Source organism: Bos indicus x Bos taurus, chromosome 7, assembly GCF_003369695.1.
Source record: "Bos indicus x Bos taurus breed Angus x Brahman F1 hybrid chromosome 7, Bos_hybrid_MaternalHap_v2.0, whole genome shotgun sequence".
Lineage (NCBI taxonomy): Eukaryota > Metazoa > Chordata > Mammalia > Artiodactyla > Bovidae > Bos > Bos indicus x Bos taurus.
The window spans coordinates 87,597,378-87,623,548 of NC_040082.1; the positions used below are offsets into that span (position 1 = coordinate 87,597,378).

General features: G+C 37.8%; 1 protein-coding gene across 8 annotated transcripts in view; it reads right to left on the reverse strand.

Annotated features, from left to right (window-relative positions):
• Nucleotides 1–26,171, reverse strand: part of RAPGEF6 (Rap guanine nucleotide exchange factor 6) — a 227,900-nt gene that overhangs the window by 12,483 nt on the left and 189,246 nt on the right. For 6 of the 8 annotated variants that reach the window (XM_027547054.1, XM_027547058.1, XM_027547056.1 and 3 more), the window contains 6 exons: nucleotides 16,434–16,645; nucleotides 11,895–12,018; nucleotides 9,591–9,614; nucleotides 6,156–6,376; nucleotides 4,395–4,586; nucleotides 1,833–1,970 (listed from right to left, as the gene is read on the reverse strand). In XM_027547054.1, the coding sequence (XP_027402855.1) occupies nucleotides 1,833–1,970; nucleotides 4,395–4,586; nucleotides 6,156–6,376; nucleotides 9,591–9,614; nucleotides 11,895–12,018; nucleotides 16,434–16,645 (911 nt within the window). The remainder of the gene's footprint in view (nucleotides 1–1,832; nucleotides 1,971–4,394; nucleotides 4,587–6,155; nucleotides 6,377–9,590; nucleotides 9,615–11,894; nucleotides 12,019–16,433; nucleotides 16,646–26,171) is intronic. The other 2 variants (XM_027547055.1, XM_027547061.1) reach the window with 1 other exon arrangement.

Sequence of the window (26,171 nt, forward strand, 5' to 3'; positions counted from 1 at the left end):
ATTTCTGTTGGGAATAAAAGCAGTGGGGAAATTCCTGTTCTTGACCTCTTCCCTCAAGTCACACTGATGCATAAAACACCAAATCCAGTTCAACTAGTTTCCTGGTTAGAGAACTGTCTATAATGAGACCACTGGAGGGTGTACAGGTGTTCCTGAAAGAGCATTAAAAGCATATGAACACTGTTCATCTGGACCATGTGTGTGAATAAGGCACTGTTCCCAGCCCCAATCCTTGGGACCTGATTACCCATCTGAGTATTACCTGGAGAATTCCTTGGACAGAGAAGCCAGACAGGCTGCAGTCCATGGGGTTGCAAAAAGTCAGACACGACTGAGTGACGAGTGCTTTCACACACACACAAGGGATACTTTGGATAGGAAACACACACAGTAAGGAGAGGAAAGAGATCTGTGTATTTTCCTAAATCATATACAAGCTACACACAACCGGAATAGAAAACTGTGCTTTATAAACACATCTATTATGAATACTTTTATATGTCCTACGTGATTTTTACTAAGTTTTTCTTAGTAAAATCTGAAAGAAAATTCTAGCCAGTCTCAGCTATGTGAAGAAGGTCAGTAATGGAGTTATATTGCCCTGGTGTGGCAGCAGTGATAAAGAAGAGAAATTCCAATTTACTAAACACCCACCATCTATCTATCAGGCATTACAGGTTTTATTTCATTTAAATCTTAAATAAGGTCCCTAAAATAGGTGGTCCCTATCCCTTCTTACAGACTGAAGACCTGACCTTATAAATCTGTTATTTATAGTAACACAGCTATGACCGGGGACAGAGTCAGGAATCAAACTAAGGTCTGACATCACTGTACCACACTGCTGTCACAGAGGTAGCAAAAATAAAAAGGAACCCTCAAAAGTAAAAGCAAACTTAGAACACAGGAGCTAAGGAAAGCTCTGGAAGTTTTCCTGCTAGAATTCGTAACCTTGCCCTCCCTCAGACCATGTACTGTTCTGTACTGTGATTATTCAAAGATGTAAATCTTTTACATCTGTGAAATTCCCACAAGTCATGTTCATGCATATACACCAAATCCAATTCAACTAGTTTCCAGTTAAGGAAACTAAGGAGTCTTTTCACCAGGGTACACAGAGAATATGGAGGGGCCAATGGAAGAAACATACACATTATTTAGAATGCTACATTTGGAGCTGGTGTGAAATGGCAACTTACATTCATACTACCCAGGCTAGTCAGAAAAAAAAAAGAGCAAAGCCTCGGTCTGAATTATTAAAATATAGGTAAATAAACAAGAGAAATTTCACGTTTTTTTTAACTCAAGAGGTTCTATATTAGTATAAATGTAAAAATCCACAAGGGTACTGTACAGATTATTGTAAATTTTGATTAATAAAAAGGTAGCAGTAACACTACATTAGAAAGAAAGGAATGTATTACCCTAAATATTAGTTTCATTTCCTAAATCTTGTAAATGGGTTATAAACAATTTCCTAAAGAAATTCTTACTTTAAAAAACTTCATAGAATTATTTGAATTAATTGGTAATTTGAATAACAACATCAAGAATCTGCACAGACCAAAACACCTGACTTCTGCCTTCATTCTTATCTACGCTTGTCCTCTACCAAAGGAGGACCACACTCTGAATGCAGGAGTCCTAGCTCCATGCTGCATAATACCTGGAAGCCATCTGAATAATTCAATCCCAAACATGAAAATTCAGGAGGTATTATGAGTTTCACTTTTCTTCACACTTTCTAAATATTACTACTACAGACCAAAAGCAAACTATGTGCCCCACAGTGTTGTCTGGTGTTAACAAGAGCTCAAATTGTTTTCCCTCACCTTTGCGGGGGGAACCTTGTGGAGACACAGGAGGGCTGGAATGTAAGGATGATGCCACAGAAACGGTGTCTTCTGTGTGTTTCTTACCACCACTTACTTCTTCAGCTGTTCCTAAAATTTTCTGAGGTAAACCTGTACCTAAAAATAAAATCAAAGAGGTAAATAAGCATCACTTCACAATTAAAATGTCTACAGTTGCCTAAATTACTACATAACTAAAGCCACGATGCACAATGGCTAGTGTAGTCAACTGAAATGCGTAAATGACAAACGGGGACTACATGACTGGGTAATGGCACACAGAGATTCTCACCTCTAGGTCATTTGTTCAAATTCAGCCAGTCACACAGATCAGATTAGAATAGCTCTTTCCTTGCTTGTTTTGTGGCATAAGGGACATGGATTTAACAGTCTGGGTATAGTGTGCCACCCCCCACCACTGACACACGTGTTGGAAGTCTCAATAGAGAATGCATGGATTCAGACTCTTCCTTCCCCTCTAGAGGTGGCCTCTCCAAGTCAGGGCGAGGCATGTGGCAGGGGCAGCGGAGGGATGTTGGCACTGTCACTACCTGTGGTGCATCTGTGCTGTGGGTATACAGAAGCAGCTGCAGGGCTGCCAGTCCAGCCCTTTTCAAGAGCACTAAATTCACACTACAGGAGAGAAGTAGACAACAGAAAGAATCATCAATTTATAGAAAAAGAGTATGGAGCCTACTGGAAACATTCCTGCAAAGTTCTGTCATCACTCTTGTCCAACAGCTGGTCCTTTTTGGCATAGGTCAACCTTACCAATGTTTTCACTGTTGAACCAGTAAAGAAAGCCCAACTCTGATGAGTACTCAGCATAGTAACAAGCATTCCTTTAATACTGAAAAAATTTAAAACTTGGTATACTCACACTACTTTTAGTGAAGTGCCATTTTAATATATTTATCATATAACTAATAGGCATATTACAGGAAGAAGGAAGATGGCTACCTGGTACAAATTATTCTGCCTCATAGGTGATGACGTCCAAGTAAGAAATCAGAGTTAGACTATTCCCATTTCTCATTCTCATCAGCAGATCAACTACACCCATTTTGCATCCAATTTTCTCTTGATATCCACAGTCACCAAACTAGATCAGGTTTTGGTCACCTTCCCATTGCTACATCAGCTTTCCACTTAGACTCCCCATCTCCAATCTCACACCACTTTCCTACTATAGAGCTCCTCAAACATAAACTGGACCAGACCCTTGCCTTGCTCAAACTGCTTCCTATAGGTATCTATTGACAACTTTCCTTCAGCATGCCATGTTCTAATTTTGGCATGTCTATGACTTGACTTCTCTTCATCCTGGGACACTGTCTGTTTAGTACAGTGTTAAAAGTAAGGACTTTGAGCCAGTTAACCTGAGCTCAACTTCCAGTTCCATCTCTTACTGAGGGTGCTTTAAGTTATTTTGACTATGGAATGAGAGTATTCTTTATCTTTAGAGTTCTTAAAATTCAATGAACATATATATATAAAATAGTAAAAGCACTTGGAACTGTGTCTGGCATTCAGTAAGTGTTCTCTAAGTGTTAGCATTAATTATTATTGTCCCTCAACACTCTGCAGCTTTGTACTCAGAGTAAACCACCTGTAGCTCCACGTAGCTATCAAATTCTTCCTCTGCCTGAAGCAACTTCTCTGGAATTTTTGCCTAATTACCTCCTTCCTAGTCAACCTTTAATACTCTGCTTAGGTGTAACCTCCAAAGTCTTCTCTGGAGCACTGTCTTACCTCTCTCAACTCTACGAGTCCCCTCTCTTTTGTTCTTTTCTATGTTCTATACATGCTCCTGCCATAATAGTGGACACATCACATATACTGAAGTTATCTATTTATGTGAATATCTTTATCACCAGACTGAAAATCTGGCAAAGGAAGGGGAATTCCTTATTTGCCTTTGGATTTCAAAGCAAAATCAAGTTAAATTCTCAAGGTTCTACTGAGTATGTTCTATGTATAATGCATGGGCTAAATAATAATACTGGGAACCAAACCTCATCTAGCTTTCCACCTGGAAGCTAAAATAGTGATACTGCTAGAACAAGTAATGAAAGTAATTTGAACAACGTCTACATGGTCCAACAGAGGAAAAAAGAGCATGGCCTATCCTTTGTGTATTTTACCCTTGCTTCTTTCTTGTTTCCTAGCTAGGTTTTCATAAGTGGTCATTAATGTAAAACCAACTTTTTTTTTTTTTTTAAGAAATAAGCAATTTCATTCTCATAGGTTGCATTTTCATTAGATAACTGAGTATATAGACCACTAAATGCAGTATGCCCTTGGTACCCAAGTAAAAATAAGTTTTTGGTTGATATTATAGGAATTCTCACATCAACGTTTAAAACATGCATGCAGTCATCAAAGACTTATAGGCAAAATGAAGCATTTCTTGACTCATGAGTGCTGCTTATATTACACAAACCATGATAGCAGATCTCCAAAGCATTTATAATTACTTTCCAATCTAACTCGCCTGGCAATTTCAGTTAAACGAATGCAGTATTAATTGTGTATACTCACTCAGGGTGGCAGGGTCTTTTCCTTGGCCCTTCTTCCTGATAGGGTGCAAATTTACAGCTGGCACCTGAAGCACCTGGCTTCCTCTATGAGGCTGATGCAAATGAGCTTTAGTTGTTTGGCCAGCTGACCTCAGTGGCACCGGAGACATTTCTGATGACTTCATTGATTTTTTCTCATTTAAATTCTTGGTCACTAATAGGAGAGAGTAACAAAACATACTTCTGTACTTTATAAGGCAAAGTTATGTGGGACGTTTTCGTGGTGTGGCTCCTAAACTTGGGCATGTGTGCACCAAAGCCCTGAAGCACTTGAGACTCAAGCAATTAACATCTTCTCATTTATACTGTTGAAATGCTCTCTTCACTCTATCAATTCTAGCATGCCTTCAAGCCATTCTCCATACATCAGCATGATGGCTCTTCCATCATGAAAATCTGATCTGATAATGCTACTTTCCTTCTACAAATGCCCTGCACAAACCTTCAGATGACTTGCCACTGCTCTCAGGATAAAGACACAAATCCTTAAAGCAAGGTCTATTAGACCCTGCATGATCCAGCTTCCGCAATAACCCACACTCTGTTTGTTCTCAAGACATCCTGTATCCTTCCTTCACAGCACTGATAATTATAATACAATTATCTGTGCAATTAATCAATCAATGCCTCTTCCCTCCACAAGGCTATAACTAACAAGATTATAAGGATGGTATATCTTGTTTACAACTGTATCCCTATGTGTTCAGTGATACAACAGATGTTCAATAAGTAGGTATTGAGGAAGTGAAATTATTTCAACAGCTATACACAGGAATACCAAATTTGCTAGAAGTGTTCAATATATTGTTTTTATAACAACATTTACTGAATGTCTCATTACCCTACATTTGAAAATTAATTGTGAATCTGAATTTTAAAAACAATACTTAGTTGTATTTCCGTTTTCTTTTCTACTCTATTGACATACTTGTCCCATTACTATGCAAATACTATACCATTTACCAATCTCAGGGTCAACTCATGATGACTGCCATTTCTCCCTATTAACTAGGAACACGGAAACAGAAAATCTGAACCTTCCCGCCCCCTATATTCTGTCAACATTTAAATCAATTTCTATGTATTATATTGGGATTTCTACTGGTGTAACATTTAATCACATATCCAGATAAGTAATACTCATAATAGATGTACAATCTTTGATTTCTGCTTTCACAACTCATAATGTCTTAGACCCAGAGATACAGGCATTCTACTGTTTGTATTTAATTAAAAAAAATGAGTATTGAGAATAGGATCTATTTTGTTCATCACATTTTCTATTCATAAATAATATCAGAAAAGCTCAGATTTTTCTTGTTTTTACCTTATGTACTGATACCTATAATTTATTGTATTTTTTCACTTGGTAATATCTGTAAAATTCTTAGAAAAGGGAAAATCTTCACTTATTTTACTTTTCATTTAGGGATGAAAGTAAGAACATTCTCAAAGAGAAAGACTCCTCTATAATGTTTCAGTCTTTAAGATTTTATAATGCTTTTCAAAGAACTATATTTAGACTCCATTTCCTGCACAGAGAAATCATCAGGAATGGATGAGAATTCAGTATCTGACTAACATGATGACATGATGCTTGAGTATGTCAGTAAACCTTTGTGAGCGAAAGTTAATTTTCTTGGGACTTCACCATAATACTAGAAAAATAAATTTCTATTTTGTTGTGCTGTTTAGTATCACATAAGTGAAAACTTGTACTTACAGGTACCATATGCAGGCTCCCATTGCAATGACATCATCTGGAACTTCTCTTCATCTGTCTCGACATCCAGACTGGAAAGATACTGCTTCACTTTTCTTGCCATTTGGGCATCTTCATATAGCTTCTTGGCATTTAGCAGAGAGCTACGGCGTGCCCTTTTTTTGTGAGCACCTCCCTGAACATCCAGCATGTTTGAATTTGTGCTGCCTTGACTCAGTGACCTGTAAGATGAAGATCACAATAATGGGCTATAAAGACACGAATTAAGTACGGCAGACTGAAGATTAAAAGAATTCTGTTCTGTTAATGCGATTGCATGCTGATGCAAATGAGTTAAAAGATGAAAAGCATTAATGCAAAGTAATATGTCACACATGGCAATGTTCTGAGTTTCAAGATTCAGCAAAGTGAAGAACTCAAAAGGATAAGTTGACAATTCCCCCCAAAGCAACAAATTCCATCAGACCTATGTTTGGTGCCTTCCAACCCATAGGACAATTGTGACAGTGAAAGCATTCCTTGGCCCTGTGGCCATCCACACTCTGAAGATATGTCAAGAGCCTAACTGGGCAAGTGCACCCTGAGCCAGATCTCTGCACCAGGGTTCTTCAGCACGGGAGTTTCTAGAGCAGTGCTGGTTGTATGTGCTGCTTTGGACGTGCTACTGCCATCATCATTTCTGTGCACAGCAGACCTACTCTGAGCACGCTCCAATGTTACCTGTAACCAGATTTTGGCCAAACTTTAAAGAGAACAACCAATAAGAAAAATAACACCATTTATATTCAAGTCAATATAGTCAGAGATGGGAAACAGCAGTAAAAAGCTATTCAATGTTTCCACTCACATATGAATTGGTGAGGTAACACATGGCTTCTAGGGTTGGGGATATGGGATCTTTCTTCTGCAGTGCCTCTAAATGTGATGGAACTACAAGCTGGGTAGGAATTACTACAATTCAAACAAGCTAATAAAGTTTTACATACAACTCTTTTCAGCAAGCTTTCTTCTACAATAACTATATCTAGAACCACTGGAAAACAGGAATTGCAATGCTATTTGTCCTTTGTAACAAAGATGGCAAACACAAGGTTCTAGACGATTTTTATTTTAAAGGCAGTTGCCATTCTAAAATAATGAAGGTATCTATGGGTTTTCAAAGTTAGCCTCCCAAATACCCAAAGATATTAAAAACTGGACCACAATCTTATAATCTGTTTTTTCCGTATTCATATAGCTCATTTTAAAAACACACTAAAATCCTAATATTTTCACTTCAGATTAAGTGAAATAAAGCTGTAAAAAATGTTATTTTTCTTTCACAATTTTAAGATCTTTAAAAGACTGTGTCTTACAGTGGATGGAAACTTGCAATTGTTACTGGTCAGGCAGAAACTGTGACATGTTTGTTGCTACTTACACAGCAGAAATTTCAAAATTTGCAGAATAGTTTGGAAAAAATCCAACGGCATTAGTGAATACTCCCTTAACCTTCAGGAATTATAAGGCTTCAGGATTATAAGGCTATAGTGACTCTGAAGTTCAACAACATTCCTGAAACAAGTGTCAAAAGGAAGCTAGCCCTGTTATTTGCAGAGCCAGCCTAAGAGCCCCGCATCAGCAGCTTTTTGTTCTTTTACAGCTTGTTTAAAGAAATGTGGCATTACCTATGCATCTGATGGCACAAAAGGCAATACTGTGCGTGGGGAAAAAACCCAGAAACTAACAACTCTAAAGGTGATTCAGAAGATTCATATTCTAAATAGGAAGAAGTTTTAGAAAGACATAAACCAATTTAATTTGCTTAATTTTTATTAATGCAAAAAAGGTGTTATGTGACAAAAATGCACACCTAAAATATATAAGAACTCTTAACAAGTAAAAAATTATCAGTATTAAGAAGGCATTTCAGTGATTTTTCTTAGTGGTACATAAAATAGTAGTGGTCCTGTCAACTGATGTTGTCTTAGATTCAAAGAAATGCAGTAAAATCAACTCCCAACATTTAAGTACAAATTTTAATACAAATATTTAATAATTTTACCTAAGTTGATATACAAAGGAGCCTAGAAATTTAGAATAAAGACAAAATTTCAATAAATGAAACACTATGATAAATGACAAAGAAATGTCTTTTAATCTACTTTCAAAATGCTTTGATATAAAAAAGAAAATGTCCGGTGTCTGCAAACATCATACAATGCAATCAAATGCTGAATAGTGAGTGTGTTACACAAGTCATTCAAACACCCCAAATACCCACTAAGATACACTGTCCATTCTTCTTCATCACAGCAATGTTAGGGATCAATTTCTGTTTTCAATGAGAAGAACCAGAAAAGACCAAGACATAAATGTACAGTATATAAGAAAACACATGAAAAACACACAGAGAAGGGAAGAAGAAAGTAGAAAATTCAAGTTTACCAAGCTTCAACAGAAAACAAAAGACCACAAATAAGACAAGACTCAAAGTAAGTGGCTCACAAAAAATCTTTCATATATGTCTTATAAAAGCATCTAACTTCATGATTCACTGCAATCTTAAAAGAGCACATTCTTATTTAATCCATTCATCCACAAAACCCATCTTTTCCTTCAACTGAAATTGAAAAGACTAGATATATGACTTATAAGATATCTAACTATGACAGACCTGTAAGCGGAGATCTGAAACTACTTGAAAAACAAAAGGTGTCATTTTCTGAATCTATTTCAGTTTAAAGAGAGGTAAGGGAGCCTTTAATTAAAAGTGGTAGGAATTTAAAATAAAATTCTATCAATGCTGTATATCTCATAGTATTAGTGGATCTGAGAAATTAAAATAATCTTCTATTTCAATTACTTACTATCTCAATTCTATAGTATAGTTTGGATAAAGGCTGCAGCTGATGGAAAATGTACCCTTTATAAACAACTTTCTTATCCATTTTAATTCACTTAAATATTTATTTTTATAAATATGGCATGTGAATAAAACGGTGTGGACTCTGGAATCAGACTATCACCAATAATGAATTAGAATCCACTATAGTGAGCTCTAGGAATTAGGACAATTCTGTCTTCCCCATTTGTACCATGGGAATACCAGTATCTATTTCACAGAGCAGCTATAGAATTCAAGTTTATATAGAGTGCTTAGAGAAGTATATAGGAAGCATACAACAATATATGCTATCATCATCATATAACTGACCCTGCTAAATTAAAATCTAAAAGGGACTTAAGGGATGTCAATAATGGAAAAGTAAAGGGAGAAAAAAGCTAGTTCTACCACTATTTTCTCCTTGTTAGCAAAAGGCATTTGTCAGGAATGTAGGTTGACAGGGTTAATAGAACACATGCTATTTTACGTGCGTGCATTAATGAAAAGGATGCAGTATACGTTAAGAGTTGAGCAACCTTCATTCCAGTTGCATTCATCTCTACACTTACCCCAGACTCCGCCACCTCTTCTTCCTGTAAGCAAGAGCCACAAACATTGAAGCGTGTGTTTGAATAGGAAAGCACAGAAAAAAGACAACAGTTGAAAGTCAGAGAAACTATGGAGACAGAACAGAACAGAAAAATTTTACTAGAAAAAAATGGTAGCTTAACAGTAAAATGACTTTAATGGAATACAAGGTGGTAAAATGAATTATGACATGTACTGAAGGCCAAAAAAGTCCACAATATTTAAAAGTGTGCTTTTAGACCAATTATGTTTTTAATACATAATTAATTTAGAGGCTTATGTTAATAACAAAGCTTAACAGAAAATATTTATTACAAGTTTCCAGGGAAACTTTAAAAGAAAGAATAGAACTTCTGAATTTTTTTCAAAGGTATTTTTGAGCCATTCATTTAAGTGAGACAATGAAATTACAAGGAACATAAAGATTTATAATTTCATTTTTAAGTGCAGAAATTTCTCTATGTATTTGTTCAAGAAATTTTGAACAAACCAAAGCCAACTTAAAATTTAAGTATAAATATATCATGAAAATCTGTACACTCCTGTATCTCCTTATACTATAATTGGGCTGAATCAAGATTCTTTATAACATTTTTATTCTCATTTTTTTGGCCCTCTCCTCTCTACCACCTGATTGGTCTGAGCATATCCCAGACTTGTACTCAATAAGCTCCAGCTGTGGCCAGCCCCAATCTGTTTCTTCAGTCAGCACACTGACTACTGTCCACACTACATAATATGTATCACCAAAATGGCCAAATACTTGCTTAAAGAAAGCTACATGTTTCAGTACTAGCTGACAAAATCAATTTAAGCAAAGTTCAGTCTAATCTAACTATAAATGTTTTATTTTTTCCTATACTGTATCTACTCTAGGCTAGACCATTCAAGGGAACAGTCAAGTTTATTGATTTCCTTCTTTGCTCATTTCTGAGGCACGGCTGGTACTCAGAAAATTATCAACTGGGCTGGCAGGCTCACAAATTCATTCAGGAACCAGGGTGCTAAAATACATGAGTAGACGGATGTCTGTGTAAGGTAAAAGGGAATGGTGGAGCCACTGTACAGGCACATATAACAAAAACAAAAACTTAGAAACAAAGAAACAAACAAATCCTGCAGGTTTGCTTTGGTCCCTGGTTCTTAATTCTTCTGCTTCTACACTGCCGAGCAATGGCACCTCTCATTACATGCAGTGATTCTCAGGTGTGCAACTGGGTAGGGAAGAGGAGATATGACACACTCCTTCTTTCATATTTGGAGAATTTCTAAACTAGAGCAACCATCAGGTCAACTACTCCTAAAAACAGACTTCTGAACTGTGGTTTAAACAAAACAAAAATTCAGAAAACAACCCTGACATATGCTGATTCCATCCGGTTACAACAATTCCATCTCTTTTTGTTTCTTTAGTAGACTCTATTTCTTTTAAGCCACTGAAATTGTGCCTGCTCTGGCAAACATTTCGTTTTTAAAGCCCTTAGGTACTAAAGCTATACACACAGGCCTAGAAGAAAATCAGATAAAAAATTAAAACCCTAGTATCTTTTCATCCTAAAAATTACTAGGAAAAATAATTTACTTTAAGTTTTATATAATTTGAGGAGGCATTTGTTACTACATGAAAGGTGAATTTTAAAAAGCATTCACAAAAAAATAAATAAATAAATAAAAAGCATTCAAAGAAGATCAGGTTAATAGTGAACACAATATTTTCATTTTTATTAAAGATACAGTATCCTTAACTCTGCACTTTCTAAACTGCTAAAGAATTTACATAAGCACCATAACTTGAGACAAAGGAATATATTTTAGACAAATGAAGTAGAACTTATATAGATATTGAACTTTAAAAATATTCAATAAAAATCAAAGACATGCAGACTAATACTTCACACATTTGGTTAGAACCAGATGAAAGTGTCTGTTTTCTCTAATAACTGCAGTAAAGATCAGCAACTTACTTATATTTAAGTTAGATGACATTTTACGAACAATACAGAACTATCTGTGTACTCAAAAAAATTAAGAGAGAAGTAGGGTTCAAATCTCAGCAATTTATGTCATCCTGGACACATTATCTAACTGCTCCGAGTTTCAGTTTCTTTGTATGTAAAGGGCAGGCCAATACTACCAACCTTTAAAGGTTTTTATAATACACTATTATTTGAGATTGACATCTATAAAGCACTTAATACAGCGCACAATAAAAGGCAGATGGTCAATAAGTGAAAAAGATCACTTTCAATGCCACTCTGTAACACTTACACACTTCAATGCCATACCTCTGTCGGAACATCATAGCTGGATCCATGTTAGCAGAAGTCATTCGAACAACCTGACGAATTTCCTTGGCAATCATTCTGAGTTTCTCGAAATTTACCAAACCATCAACTTTGGAATCATTTCCTATAGGATAAAAGTAATTTTTTTAACTCCCCCAATTAAAATATCTATACAAAGGTAGCAGAAGTCAAGTCATTATTCCTGGAGGCACAAATCAGAACCTTTATCAAACTGCCACTTTTTGGTTTTAAGAATTGATAAACCCATATATGGTTTAATCCTGCTCCCAAGGAATGACCTAATGGGAGGAATTATACTCCACGGGAATAATGATTACGAACATTGGAAAGTGATAAACTGTGCATAGCTTCTAAAAGCCACCTCTTCACTGCACTGCAGGCACACCTAGTAAAGTGCAGCCCTCAGTGCTAGCTCTCCAGACGCTCGGCTCACTCAGGCAGGTACCTGCATCTAGTTTTTTGGCAGCAAAGTTAGTAACCACTTGAAAACTTAGGTTTCCACCAGGGGTCATCAAGAGTGACCTTTGGGCTTACCTAGTCCAGTATGGTTGCTACGGTTTACAATGATTTAAAAAATTGTAAAATCAGTTGTGGACACTTAAAAAGTGGAAGACATCCCATGAAAATAAGAATTTCTGCCTTATGTGGAAGAAAAAGAGAGCGGATGGTATGTGGGGGATTAAATAATAGCACGTCTGTTTTCCAAGTGGTAATAACTAGTTAAAATTAAGAGACGGATGGCTCATAGGGACAGACATCTTCAAGTCTACCATATACATGCCCTTCCCCAGAATTTGAATTTACAATCATCACTTTAATCATTAAATACAAATTTGATTGTTCATAAGTTACATAATTTTTGTTTGTTTTATTAAGTAGTTCTCTGAGAAAAAAATTCATACAACTTTCAAAATGGTCTATTTTTCTTTGACAAGAACAGGAATGACACCAGACTTAGCCCAGATGTGGGCTTACGCAGTTCAAACCACAAGGCAAAAAATCATATGTTCAAAGGGTAATCTAACTGTCTTTTTTCCACACCTGTCTTTAACACTTGGTGTGACCCTATTTATTTCCCATGGTGGGCCCCAAGGTATCTCTGTGGAACACCAAGTCCCTGAAGCCAAGATGGAAAACCACATGGGTCTGAACACACGTGGGCTCCCTCTTTGTAGTAAATGGTACCTATCTACTGGACATATAAACTGTTCTGGGTCTCAAAATGAGTTGGAAACAAAATGACAATGCAAAATACTTTCAAGTCATATAAACATGTTTTGAGGGAACATGTAAGAAAATATATTTGAAGTCTCTAGTAATATTTTCTTAAGAAAAAGAAGTAATAATGAAATTAGGGGCAGTATAATTAGTTAATTGGTACAACACACCGAGAACAGTTCGAAAAGTTCAACAAAAATAGAAGAAATACGTTGAGTCATTAAAAAAACTGTCAAGGCAGTGAGGATCTGAAGAAATAATGAAGATGTGTGGCAAATTTAGCATTTCCAGTGCTCCACCTACAGGCCTCTGCTGATTTCAGAAAAGGTGACCATGAGCTGAAAAACTGAGCAGTGCCACCCTGACTTTTGAAGTTAGAGAACAACTTAAGTCTAGATAAATCTTCAATTCTTCGGGTTGGGATCTTTAAGACACACACACACCCACATACACACACACCCACACCCACCTACCCACCCACCCACCCAACAAAACGTAGACTGGATAAAAGTTCAGTGTTACATTATCTCAAAATGTGAAATGGTTTAAAGTGATTTTTGGATTGCTAGCACTCCTAGCTGCCTGGCAGAATCAAGTTTTAATTCTATCTGGAGAAACAGAATATTGTCCAAAATTCTAGATTATTTCTGTAATTTTTTTATATACAACATCCACCTGGCCAAAAATAACCAGGTACATTTGGTGAAAATTTAATATGACTGAAATGCAAGGGGAAAAAAAAGACAACAGAAAGACTCATTAAAAAAAAATAACACCTAGATTATGGAGTTACTAGAGACAGACACGGAGAAGGCAATGGCACCCCACTCCAGTACTCTTGCCTGGAAAATCCCATGGACGGAGGAGCCTGGTGGGCTGCTGTCTATGGGGTCGCACAGAGTCAGACATGATTGAGTGACTTCACTTTCACTATTCACTTCCATGCATTGGAGAAGGAAACGGCAACCCACTCCAGTGTTCTTGCCTGGAGAATCCCAGGGACGGGGGAGCCTGGTGGGCTGCCGTCTACGGGGTCGCACAGTCGGACACGACTGAAGCGACTTAGCAGCAGCAGCAGCAGAGACAGACATTAAAGTAACTGGTGAATATGTGCAAGGTTATAAAAAACAACTCTGAGAACTCTGGTAGAAAACATGAAGAAATGAATTTAAATTGTAAATCTGGGGGGAAAGCCCAATAACTGAAATAAGGAATATGCTGTTGAATTTAACAGTAAGTCAGACATAGTTGAAGAAATAATTTTAAAATTGGATATTAGGCTAGAAGAAAATTCCAGAATAAATAAAAATATCCAGGTGAGACAAAATCAAAGTCGTATAATAGCAAAGCTAGAGAAAAACAGAGATAGAGAGAAGAGAATATTTTAAAGCAGCTATTAAAGGAGGGTAGATTATTGTCAAAGGAACAACAAATAAGACTGACAGTTGACTTCTAAAAATAACAGTGGAAGTCAGGAGATATTTCTGTTACCTTAAAATGTTGAAAGATAACTGCCAATCAAAATTGTGCCTTAAGAATGAATATTAATTAAAGACATTTTTTCAGATAAACAAAAACTAAGATTTTATCACCAATAGACTTGCACATAAGAAAATAATAATCAGTGTTCTTACAAGGAGAAAAATCCTCAACCATAGGCAAACTTTGAAATTCAGGAAGGGGAAAAAACAGTAACAATATCATCACACTAAATAAATATCGACTTTACTAAACAATATTAGTACCAAGTGGGATTTAAAAGCATGGCAACAACTGTATATAAATCGAGAGGTGAGAGAATGGGTATTTGAATGGTCTGAGTTCTTGCACTGCCTGACACACAGAAAAGTACTAATGGATACTACTCAAAGTAGTATCGGCAAGTATCAATGTTGTAATGTATAGGGTAACACTAGAAAATTAGCAAAATAGTGTGTAGTCAGCAAGTTAATGGAGGACAAATACCACTCACAAAAAAACAATTAAGAGGAGTATAAACTACACGGCTGACTCAATGGACATGAGTTTGAGCAAGCTCCAGGGTTTGGTGATGGACAGGGAAGCCTGGCATGCTGCAGTCCATGGGGTCAAAGAGTCAGACAAAATTGAGTGACTGAACTGAGACTACATGGCAAAAGACTAATAAATTAGGTTTTTAAAACTCAAAACGTGTTGTTCATCAGAAGATAATCTTAAAAGAGCCAAAGGCAGTCATACTATATATATATACATATAGGACTTACACAAAATCCTTAAAAGGTGTATTACAGAAAGAGAACGTTATGAAATATAGGCAAGAAATCAAACTGAATGGATAAAAGAGGACAAATAAATATACAGAAGGGTGTCCAGACACATTAGTAATCAGAGAAATGAACATTAAATTACATCAAGATATAATTACACACCTACTGAAATGGGTAGAAATAAAAAGAATGAATTGACCAGGTACTGGAGACAGCGAGGAACAATAAGAATGCTCATGTCACTGCCAGTGTTCCACTTCAGTAGATTAACACCAAACTGTCTCCCCAAGTTGACTGTATGAATATTTATAAATTTCACTGTGAATTATATCAAACAAAAATGCATGTGTACTATGAGATATGTGAAAGGATATTCACAGCAGCATTATTTGTATTGAGTAAACAGTGGAAACTATCAAATGCTCATCAACAGATTGAATGAATCCACTATATCGCATTTATGTAATGCAATGTCAAAATAGTTTTGAATAATGAATTACAATTACACTCAAAAACATGCAAGAATCTCATCACACAAGTCTAATGTTCACCAAAATAATCCAGAAGCCAAACCAAAAACTAAAAAAACAAATATACTCTGTGGATACATAAAGCTCGAGAACAGGTAAAACCATCGTATTAGAAGTCAACACAAGTATCTTTAGGGAAGATGAAGGTGGTAACTGGAAAGGGGCACAAGTGGGGCTGCTGGGAGGGAGGCAATGTTTTTTCTTGACTGGGTGTTGGTTGCCTGGGTGTTTGCTTTGTCATAATCCATTAAGTTGTTCACTTGTTTGCGGTACTTTTCTGTTTGTGTTCAGTAACTAAAAAAAGAAGTTGGGAGTCTGATCTTGGTTGTGTGTGAATTGCATTGGGTAAACACCAACATCTGTTCTTATCAATAATGTGGGTTTTTCCTAAGATTTACTACATTTAATTGGGTAAAGCTTTTAGTGACTTATAATCAATAGACTGAAAAATATATTAAATACATTATAATTCTGTAGAATTAGCTGAAGTTAAGCATGCTAATTTTCAAGTAACTTTAAAATACCTTCATGTAGAAATGTCATATCTTTCTTGACAACAGGAAAGAGTGGAATAATTGGAGGCTGCATGCTTTGACTACTAAGAATATTTCTGTATTTTGCCATGTTTCTGGATGGATCAAAAAGGTCTTGCAGATCTTGGAAGTGTTTATCATACTTGCTTGGTAACTTTTCCCAAGTACCTCTGAGTCGTGCTACAGATGCCAAGTTCAAACCACTGCCAAAGATGAGAATAAAAACATTAAAAAGAGGCTTGCAAGAGAGGTAGGACGCAGGTCAGGTTAAGTGTATAAACCAATTTTTTTGAATGAAGCTAAAATAAGCAGATACATCTTATATAAACAGTAGAACCATAAAAAAAATAATAAATAAAAGGGACTCCTTGATCTTGTAAAACAAGAAAAACTTGCTTCAAAGGAACTACATTATGTGCCAATGGTTGTATATAGCTTTTTTTTAAGGGTGCATGTAAATGACAAATACAGTAAATCCATTAAACATACATTTAACTTAAAAATAAACTTCAAGCATCACAATGTTTTTGTATGTTTTACTTAGAAATAATTTTATGGAGACATTATTTATTTGAAAGTGGTATAAGTGATAACAAGTGCTATATAAATATAAGTGAGGCAAGTTCTGAGACTGAAAACCTTCTTTCTTTGAGATTTTGGCCATTCATGTCCCTGATTTCAATACTTCCATAGGTTCTAATCCTGTTGTCTGTCAAGTGTCTATATACTCAATGTCTCCTCTTTTGTTCTCGGCTACCTGACTTTTACCTCTACCACAGAATTTAAAATGTTCTCTTGACTTATGATTTTAAACTGTGGAATTAGGAAATCTTTGTTTCCTCTGTTTCTCAGAAATCATCTCAAAAACTATAAGGATGAATAAGAGAAATGCAGATTTCATTTCCACCAAAACTTAAGAGATATCTGTAACTCCTAAACAGAATGGCTATCAAAAAATAGTCAAGTCAAATCTAAGTATGCAAAATGCTGAAAAAGGAGGCCTGCAGCGGAAGATTTCAATGAAAGCTGTAAACCATAGCGCTCCAAAGCAGGTAACTTACTCCAAAGGCAAAACCAGCAATCCCCTATTTGGAACAACAAAGCAGGGTCCATAGACTGATAGAATTAGGAAGGGGCTGGACTCTTGTTCTTCACCAGGGAATGTCAGGGAAAGTAAGATTTAAAACAGTGTGTGCAGTGATATAACATCTTGGCTAGAAGCAGTTTAATAGTGACACAAGACAGCAGAGAGAAACTGAGTTGTAAGCACCCAGAAAACTGTATATCTCCATTTGCTGGAGAGAAGTTAAGGGTAAAAAAAATTCACATACAAGCTCTATTTCTGCTAGCCTGGAACACTTCCCTGGCTCCTCTCCCGTATGAATCTCCTGCAGATAAGATGGTATAGGAAAACTCATGTCCTTCTAAAATAAGGAATGAATAAAGGAGCCATAACATGCTGCTATGAGGAAAAACACAGACCATAAAGAAGGAAGATGTTCCGACAATAAAAACTGGGACTGACTAATGACCCTAGTATCCATGATTCAAATGAATTAATAAAGTAAACAAAGAGCAATGAAGTGATATAAGAGTTTAGGAAAATATATATATTGATTTAAAAAATTAACAAGTTTAGGAAAAATTGGAAGAAAAACCACAACTATCAGAAAAATGAAAGCAATGCTGGAACCTACATAAAGAAAAAGACAGCTAAGATCTTGAGCAAATATCTTAAAAGGACTGACAAAAGCAATCAATGGAAATGGTCAGAGTTGAGGAGAACGACAGAGAAAATGGGCTTCGCTGGTGGCTCAGATGGTAAAGACTCTGCCTGCAATGCAGCAGATTTGGGTATGATCCCTGGGTCATGAAGCTCCCCTGGAGAGGGAAACAGCAACCCACTCCAGTATTCTTGCCTGCAGAATCCCATGGACAGAGGAGCTGGCAGGGTACAGTCCATGGGGTTGAAAAGAGTCAGACACGACTGACTCACACTTTCACTTTCTTTTCAGAGAAAAAATAATGGATATGGAAGACAAAGGCTATCTAAAATTTATATAATTGGTATCCTTGAAGCAGGAAACAAAAATAATGGAACTGAAAAAAATCTTCAAAAGTACAATTTGAGAAAACTATCCAGGAACAAAAGAACTTAATCTATAGAATAGGTACCACAGTTTCAGAGAACCTGACACAGAACTAAATGAGATGTAGAAACACCCACGTAAGGTAAATGACTTCAGAGACAAGAAAATAAAAGGGGAAGCAAGCTCTGAAACCTGTACAACTACATGGAACACTAGCTGTAGAGCAATTATCTATGAGGTTCCCAAGAAATAACATGTTAGAAAAGAACTTTAAAGCCAGATAAAGTGATAGCGAAGTTCAAAAGCAACAGAAAAATATTTTGAATATGCTTAGGATATATCATTTCCAAAAGCATTTTTAAGAAATGATTAGAAAACAAAATTCAATCAGGAGATAAGGAGAGAGAGTGATGTCAACATTATAGTGTCATAAGACATCCCTATCCCAACAACAAAAACTCAGCCCCTATCCATGAACAGTGGGACCCAGAAACATGGACCAAGGGACCAGAGAGGAGTCTTACCCACCAGCGTACTGGGTAACAGGCAGGAAGATTTGGAGTGGGGAATCTAGAGGAGACTATGAAATGGTTCTGGCCCCTTTCAGCTATGGACTGAGAACATATGCAGAACACTGACTTCGGTGGTCACCTTCAGAGAAGAGGAACTTTGTGAAGTCCAGGTTTCCAAAGGAGAAGTTCGAGTGCTCCGCTGAAGTAGACGAGAACAGAAGAGTGTGAGTGAAATGGGATAGGAACAGCTTGACTTTGTTGGCATCACTCCTCCCCCAAGGAAGCATTATTGTTGTTGTTGTTCAGTTGCTCAGTCATGTCTGATTCTTTGCGACCCCATGACTGCAGCACGCCAGGCTTCCCTGTCTTTCACCACCTCCCGGAGCTTGCTCATGTCCATAGAGTTGGTGATGCAATCCAACCATCTCATCCTCTGTCGGCCTCTTCTCCTCTTGCCTTTGGTCTTTCCCAGCATCAGGGTCTTTTCTAATGAGCTGGCTCTTCTCATCAGGTGGCCAAACTATTGGAGCTTCAGCATCAGTCCCTCCAGTGAATATTCAGGATGATTTTCCTTTAGGATTTACTGATTTGATCTTGCAGTCCAAGGGAGTCTCAAGAGTCTTCTCCAACACCACAGTCCAAAAGCATCAATTCTTTGGCACTCAGCCTTTTTTATGGTCCAAATCTCACAACTGTACATGACCACTGCAAAAACCACAGCTTTGACTATACGGGCCTTTGTCAGCAAAGTAATGTCTCTGCTTTCTAATACGTTGTCTAGGTGTGTCATAGCTACTCTTCCAAGGAGCAAGCATCTTTTAATTTCATGGCTGCAGTCACCATCTGCAGTGATTTTGGAGCCCAAGAAAATAAAGTCTGTCACTGATTCCACTTTTCCTCTTCTATTTGCCATGAATTTAATGGAACCGGATGCCATAATCTTAGTTTTTTGCATGTTGAGTTTTAAAGCCAGCTTTTTCACTCTCCTCTTTCACCTTCATCAACAGGCTCTTTTGTTCCTCTTCACTTTCTGACATAAGGGTGATGTCATCTGCATATATGAGGCTGTTGATCTTTCTCCCAGCAACCTTGATTCCAGCTTGTGCTTCATCCAGCCAGGCATTTCACGTGATATATTTTGCATATAAGTTAAATAAGCAGGGTGACAATACACAGCCTTGACATGTTCCTTTCCCAATTTGGAACCAGTCCTTTGTTTCATGTCTGGTTCTAACTCTTGCTTCTTAACCTGCACACAGGTTTTGCAGGAGGCAGGTAAGGTGGTCTGGTATTCCCATCTCTAAGAATTTTCTGGTATGTTGTGATCCACGCAGTCAAAGGCTTTCGTGTAGTCAAGGAAGCAGAAGTAGATGCTTTTCTGGAATTCTCTTCCTTTTTCTATGATCCAATGGAGGTTGGCAATCTGACCTCTGGTTCCTCTGCCTTTTCTAAACCCAGCTTGAATATCTGAAAGTTCTCAGTTCACGTACTGTTGAAGCCCAGCTTGGAGGATTTTGAGCATTACTTGCTAGAATGTGAAATAAGTACAACTGTGTGGTAGTTTGAACATTCTTTGGCATTGCCCTTCTTTGGAACTGGAATGAAAACTGACCTTTTCCAGTCCTGTGGATACTGCTGAGTTTTCGAAATTTGCTGGCATATTGAGTGCAGCACTTTAATACCAGCATCTTTTAGGATCTGAAGTAGTTCAGCTGGAATTCCATCACCTCCACTAGCTTTGTTCATAGTGATGCTTCCTAAGGCCCACTTAACTTTGCACTCCAAGATGTCTGGCTCTAGGTTAGTGATTCCCACCATTGTGGTTATCTGGGTCATTAGATCTTTTAAATATAGTTCTTCTGCGTGTTCCTGCCACCTCTTCTTAATAGCTTCTGCTTCTGTTATATCCATTTCTGTCCTTTATTGTGCCATCTTAGCATGAAATGTACCCTTGATATCTCTAATTTTCTTGAAGAGATCTCTAGTCTTTCCCATTCTATTATTTTCCTTTATTTCTTTGCATTGTTCACTTAGGAAGGCTTTCTTATCTCTCTTTGCTTCTCTTTGCAACTCTGCATTCAGATGGGTATATCATTCCTTTTCTCCTTTGCTTTTCGTGAAAGGCAAGCCAAAAGGCAAGGAAGCATAACTCAAGCCTAAACTAGATGGCTCTTGATCTCTCCAACAGGGAAAAGGGAGAGCAAGTTGGGAATGCCTGGCTGTTCAAACCATGTGAGGTGTTGCTAAAGACACTTATTCTCTCTTCCAGCATCCAGAGCACTAAAGTGGGATCTCTATGAGTGGGAGGGAGGGAACAGATCAGAAGAGTAGCATGTAAGATTCCAAAAGGATATTAAAGGAATGAGGTGCCTGCTAACGCCTCTGGATTCCAACAGGAAGCCCATCCAGAAGACATAGAAAGTGAGTGTTAGCTGCTCAGTTGTGTCTGACTCTTTGCGACCCCAAGGACTGTAGGCAACCAGGCTCCTCTGTCCCTGGGATTCTCCAGGCAATAGTACTGGTGTGGGTTGCCATTCCCTTCTCTGGGGAATCTTCCCAACCCAGGAATCGAACCCAGGTCTCCTATTTCAGGCAGATTCTTCACCATCTAAGCCACCAGGGAAGCTCCCCAGGAGACACAGGAAAACCTCAATTGTAAATCCTCCTGATGTACCCAAGAGTACCTGCAGCTCACTGTGCTCAAACCCACACCTTCCACCCCTCTGCTACTGGCTTCCTGTGAAAGGTCCCAAAAGAAACCTCTGGAAGAGAGGAAAAACATACAGAAAACAGGCTGGAGTCTGTGGGTGAAGAAGAAACCACAAATCTGAACTGTAGCACTACCTTTAGGAAAATAAAAGAGACATATCAGCATGTGACATGGTACATCCTAGGATACAGAGAAAACATACAAGCTTCAGCATTCTGCCCAAGAGGGAACAAGAAGCCTGGAGCAGGTGTACCCACACAATGCTAGAGAGAAAGTCTCAGAATCTGTATTAGGAATGACAAAAGGATTTTTTCCTCCTGAAGGCAATTCATAAAAATTAGAGAAGATGAAAGCAATTTCAAATGCAGAAAAAGCAAGGCAAAACTCCCTGAAGCATGAAAAAACAAGGAAACATGACATCACGAAAAGTTCACAATAATCTTCCAGTAATCAAAGGCACAGCAATCCATAATTTACCTAATAAAGAATTCAAAATAGGTGTTTTAAGAAAACTCAATCAGCTATAAGAAAACAGAAAGATGGGTCAATGAAATCAGAAAAACAATATATAATCAAAATACAGACATCAAAAGAAAGAACCAAAAGAGTATTCTGGAATGGAAGAATTCAGTGAATGAAATGAAAAAAATTGCAATAGAGAATAGCAACATCAAGTAGACCAAAGAGAAGGAAAAATCACTGAGATAAATGATAGGAACTTTGAAATAACTCAGAGTGAGGAGAAAAAAGCATGAAAAAAGAAAAAAAATGAAGAAAGCCAATGAAGAGAAAAAAGAAAAAGAATGAAGAAAGCTGGGAAACCATTATGGAAGAAAACTCAAAACAGCCAAGATACAAACCCTTGGGGTTCCAGAGGGAGAAGGGAAGAGAAAGAAGACCACTAAAGAGGTACAGCTGAGAAATCTCCAAACCTGGGAAGAGGCCTCGACATCCAAGTTCATGAACCTAACAGATTACCCCATTATTTCAATCCAAGACAACTTTCTCCAAGACACATTATAACAAAACTGTCAACATGAAAGAAAGAATTCTACAGGCAGCAAGAGAAAAGAAGATTGTAACTTACAAGGGAACTCCCATTAGACTATCAGTAAACTTTTCAGCAGAAAACTTACAAGCAGGAGAGAGTGGACTAATACATTCAAAGTGCAGAAAGGAAAAAATTACCAGTCAAGAGTACTCTATCTGGCAAAGTTATCCTAGAGAAGTAGACTTTCCCTGGAAATCAAGAGCTGAGAAGTTCATAATTACTAGATCTGCCTTATAAGAAATGCTAAAAGAAGTTCTTAAAATGAAATGACACAAATAATGTTAAAACATATGAAAATATACAACGCTCTGATGAACATTAAGTATAGAGTTAAGCTAAAAAATACTCTCAACAATGAAATATGATGGTATATTAACCACTAAACTAGAGAATAAAGGTTAAATGACGAGAATATAAAAAACACTTGCTATTACAATTTGCGAGTGAATACACTACATAAAAAGGCAAATTGTGACACTGAAAACATAAAAGAGGGGGCAGACTCTTGAGAGTCCCTTGGACTGCAAGGAGATCCAACCAGTCCATTCTGAAGGAGATCAGCCCTGGGATTTCTTTGGAAGGAATGATGCTAAAGCTGAAACTCCAGTACTTTGGCCACCTCATGCGAAGAGTTGACTCAACGGAAAAGGCTCTGATGCTGGGAGGGTTTGGGGGGGCAGGAGGAGAAGGGGACGACAGAGGATGAGATGGCTGGATGGCATCACTGACTCGATGGACGTGAGTCTGGGTGAACTCCAGGAGTTGGTGATGGACAGGGAGGCCTGGCGTGCTGCGATTCATGGGGTCGCAAAGAGTTGAACACGACTGAACGACTGAACTGAACTGAACTGAACTGAGAGTTGTATGTGACTGGAATTTTATCAGTGTCAAATAGACTGTTACATCTCTAAGAGGTTTCATGTAAGTGTCATGGTAACTAACCACAAAGCAAAAACCCATAGTGGATTCACAAAAGGTGAAGAAAAGAAAATCAGAGCATACTACCAGGAAAAGTATCAATTCACAAAGGAACAAAGCAACAGAGTAAAAAATAAGAGTAAAAAAGAAAGAAGGGACTTACAGAACATCCAGGAAACAATAAGATGGCAGGAGTAAGTGCTTACATATCAATAGTTACTCTAAGACCCCCCCAGTAGTGCAGTGGGTAAGAATCCACCTGCCAATGGCGGGGACTTGGATTTGATGCCTGGTCTGAGAGGATTCCACATGCTGCACAGTGGCTGGGCCTCAGCGCCACAACTACTGAGCCCACCACGCTCCAGAGTGGTGAGCCTCAGCCACTTAAATCTGCTCGCCCTAGGCCCATGGGCTCCAACTACCGAGCCTGTGTGCTGCAACTCTGACGCCTCCGTGCCCAGAGCCTATGCTCCGGAACAAGAGCAACCAGCACAATGAGAAGCCTACACACGGCAACAAAGTGCAGCCCCCGCAGGCTGCAGCCAGGGGAAGCCCGCTGCGAAGACTGAAGGCAAGAGGCCAAGAGCTCGACAGAGGAGGAGATGACTGGGTGGCATCACTGACTCAATGGCCATGAGTTTGAGCAAACTCCGGGAGATAGTCAAGGACAGGAAAGCCTGGCGTGCTGCAGTCCATGGGGTCACAAACAGCTGGACACGACTGAGTGACTAAACAACAGATACATAAAGGGTATTCCATTCAATACCAGCAGAACACACATTCTTCTCGAGCATACACAGAACATCTTTCAGGTTAGGTCATGTAAGCCAAAAACAAGTCTCAGCAAATTTAAGAAGACTGAAATCATACCAGCTATCTTTTCTGACCACAATTTGTGAAACTAGTTATTAACAGCAAGAGGAAAAATAAAACATCTACAAATATATGGAAATTAAACAGCACTCCCTTGAACAAACAATGGGTCAGAGAAATCAAAGGGGAAATTAAAAAGTACTTCTAAATAAAGGAAAATGGATATACAACATACCAAAATTTGGGGGATACTTCAAGAGCAGTTCCAGGACCTAAACTGATAATGACAAATTTCTCAAATAAATTACTTAACATATGTAACGAGAAAAAGGAGAAACAGCCCATTTGAAAAATAACAAAAATCCAAGTAGAAATAAAGAAGAGACCAGAAAAAAACAATAGAAAATATCAATGAAACTAAGAAAGTTATCAGAAATAATAAAACTGACAATTCTTTGGCTAGACTTAGGAAAACGAGAACTCAAATAAATAAAATATGCTATAAATTCCAGTCATAGGTGACTGATTCACCCATTTCATCTCAGCTGTAAAGTTAATATGTCCTTTATATTTTGTAATGCATTGTGATATAAAATGTAGGAATACTAAGCAATTAACGTTGGCACCCCACTCCAGTACTCTTGCCTGGAAAATCCCATGGATGGAGGAGCCTGGTAGGCTGCAGTCCATGGGATCACCAAGCGACTTTGCGATCTGAGCGACTTCCCTTTCACTTTTCACTTTCATGCATTGGAGAAGGAAATGGCAACCCACTCCAGTGTTCTTGCCTGGAGAATCCCAAGGACGGGGGAGCCTGGTGGGCTGCCGTCTGTGGGGTCGCATAGAGTCGGACATGACTGAAGCGACTTAGCAGTATCAACGTTACATGAACTGTCAAAAATGTAAATAAAATGTTCTTCATAACAAAACCAACCTAACCAAAACAAAGCTTCCTAACCAAATGTCTGACCTTTTTTGTACCCATCTTGGGGCTGCTCTCCACCGTTCTCTCTCATTCTACTTCCTTGATTTTAACGACACTATCATAACTATGCTGTCTACTATCTCTTGTATTAGTACTCTAGTTCTTTGGTTGGATTTGCTTCTTTACCCTCACCTTGAGGATGGCCTCTAAGATATGTTTTTTTACCATATTCTTTGGACACTCTACACAGAGATCTCTTCTGGAGTCAATCAGGTTTTTTGAGGGGCGGGGGTTGTTTGTTTTTTTAATGGAGTACTCCAAAACTGAGCTGGTAACGCTCAGATTCTTTACTCCATGTTTCCTATACAAACAGTTTCAATTTCTAGCCTTCTAATTGTCTATCAATGGCATCTGTGTTCCCTTGTTTTAGACTCAGCTGTTAAAAACTGTGAGGTAGTTGGTGTAAGTCCTGAATTCCACAAATGAGAAACTGGTCTTCAGTTTTCTCTTGCTACCACAAGGAAGAGGTAAGATTCAAATACAGATGCGCCTGATTCTAAAGGCCACTCTGTTAATCTCTATTCAACACTTCTTCCACAATGTCTAGTTCTATTGCATCCAATGGTTAAATTTCATAAAGGAGTTTGCTATTACTATGACAGATTTATGATTTAGAAGTTGCTATAAAGATTTTAATTTTATCTCTTGTG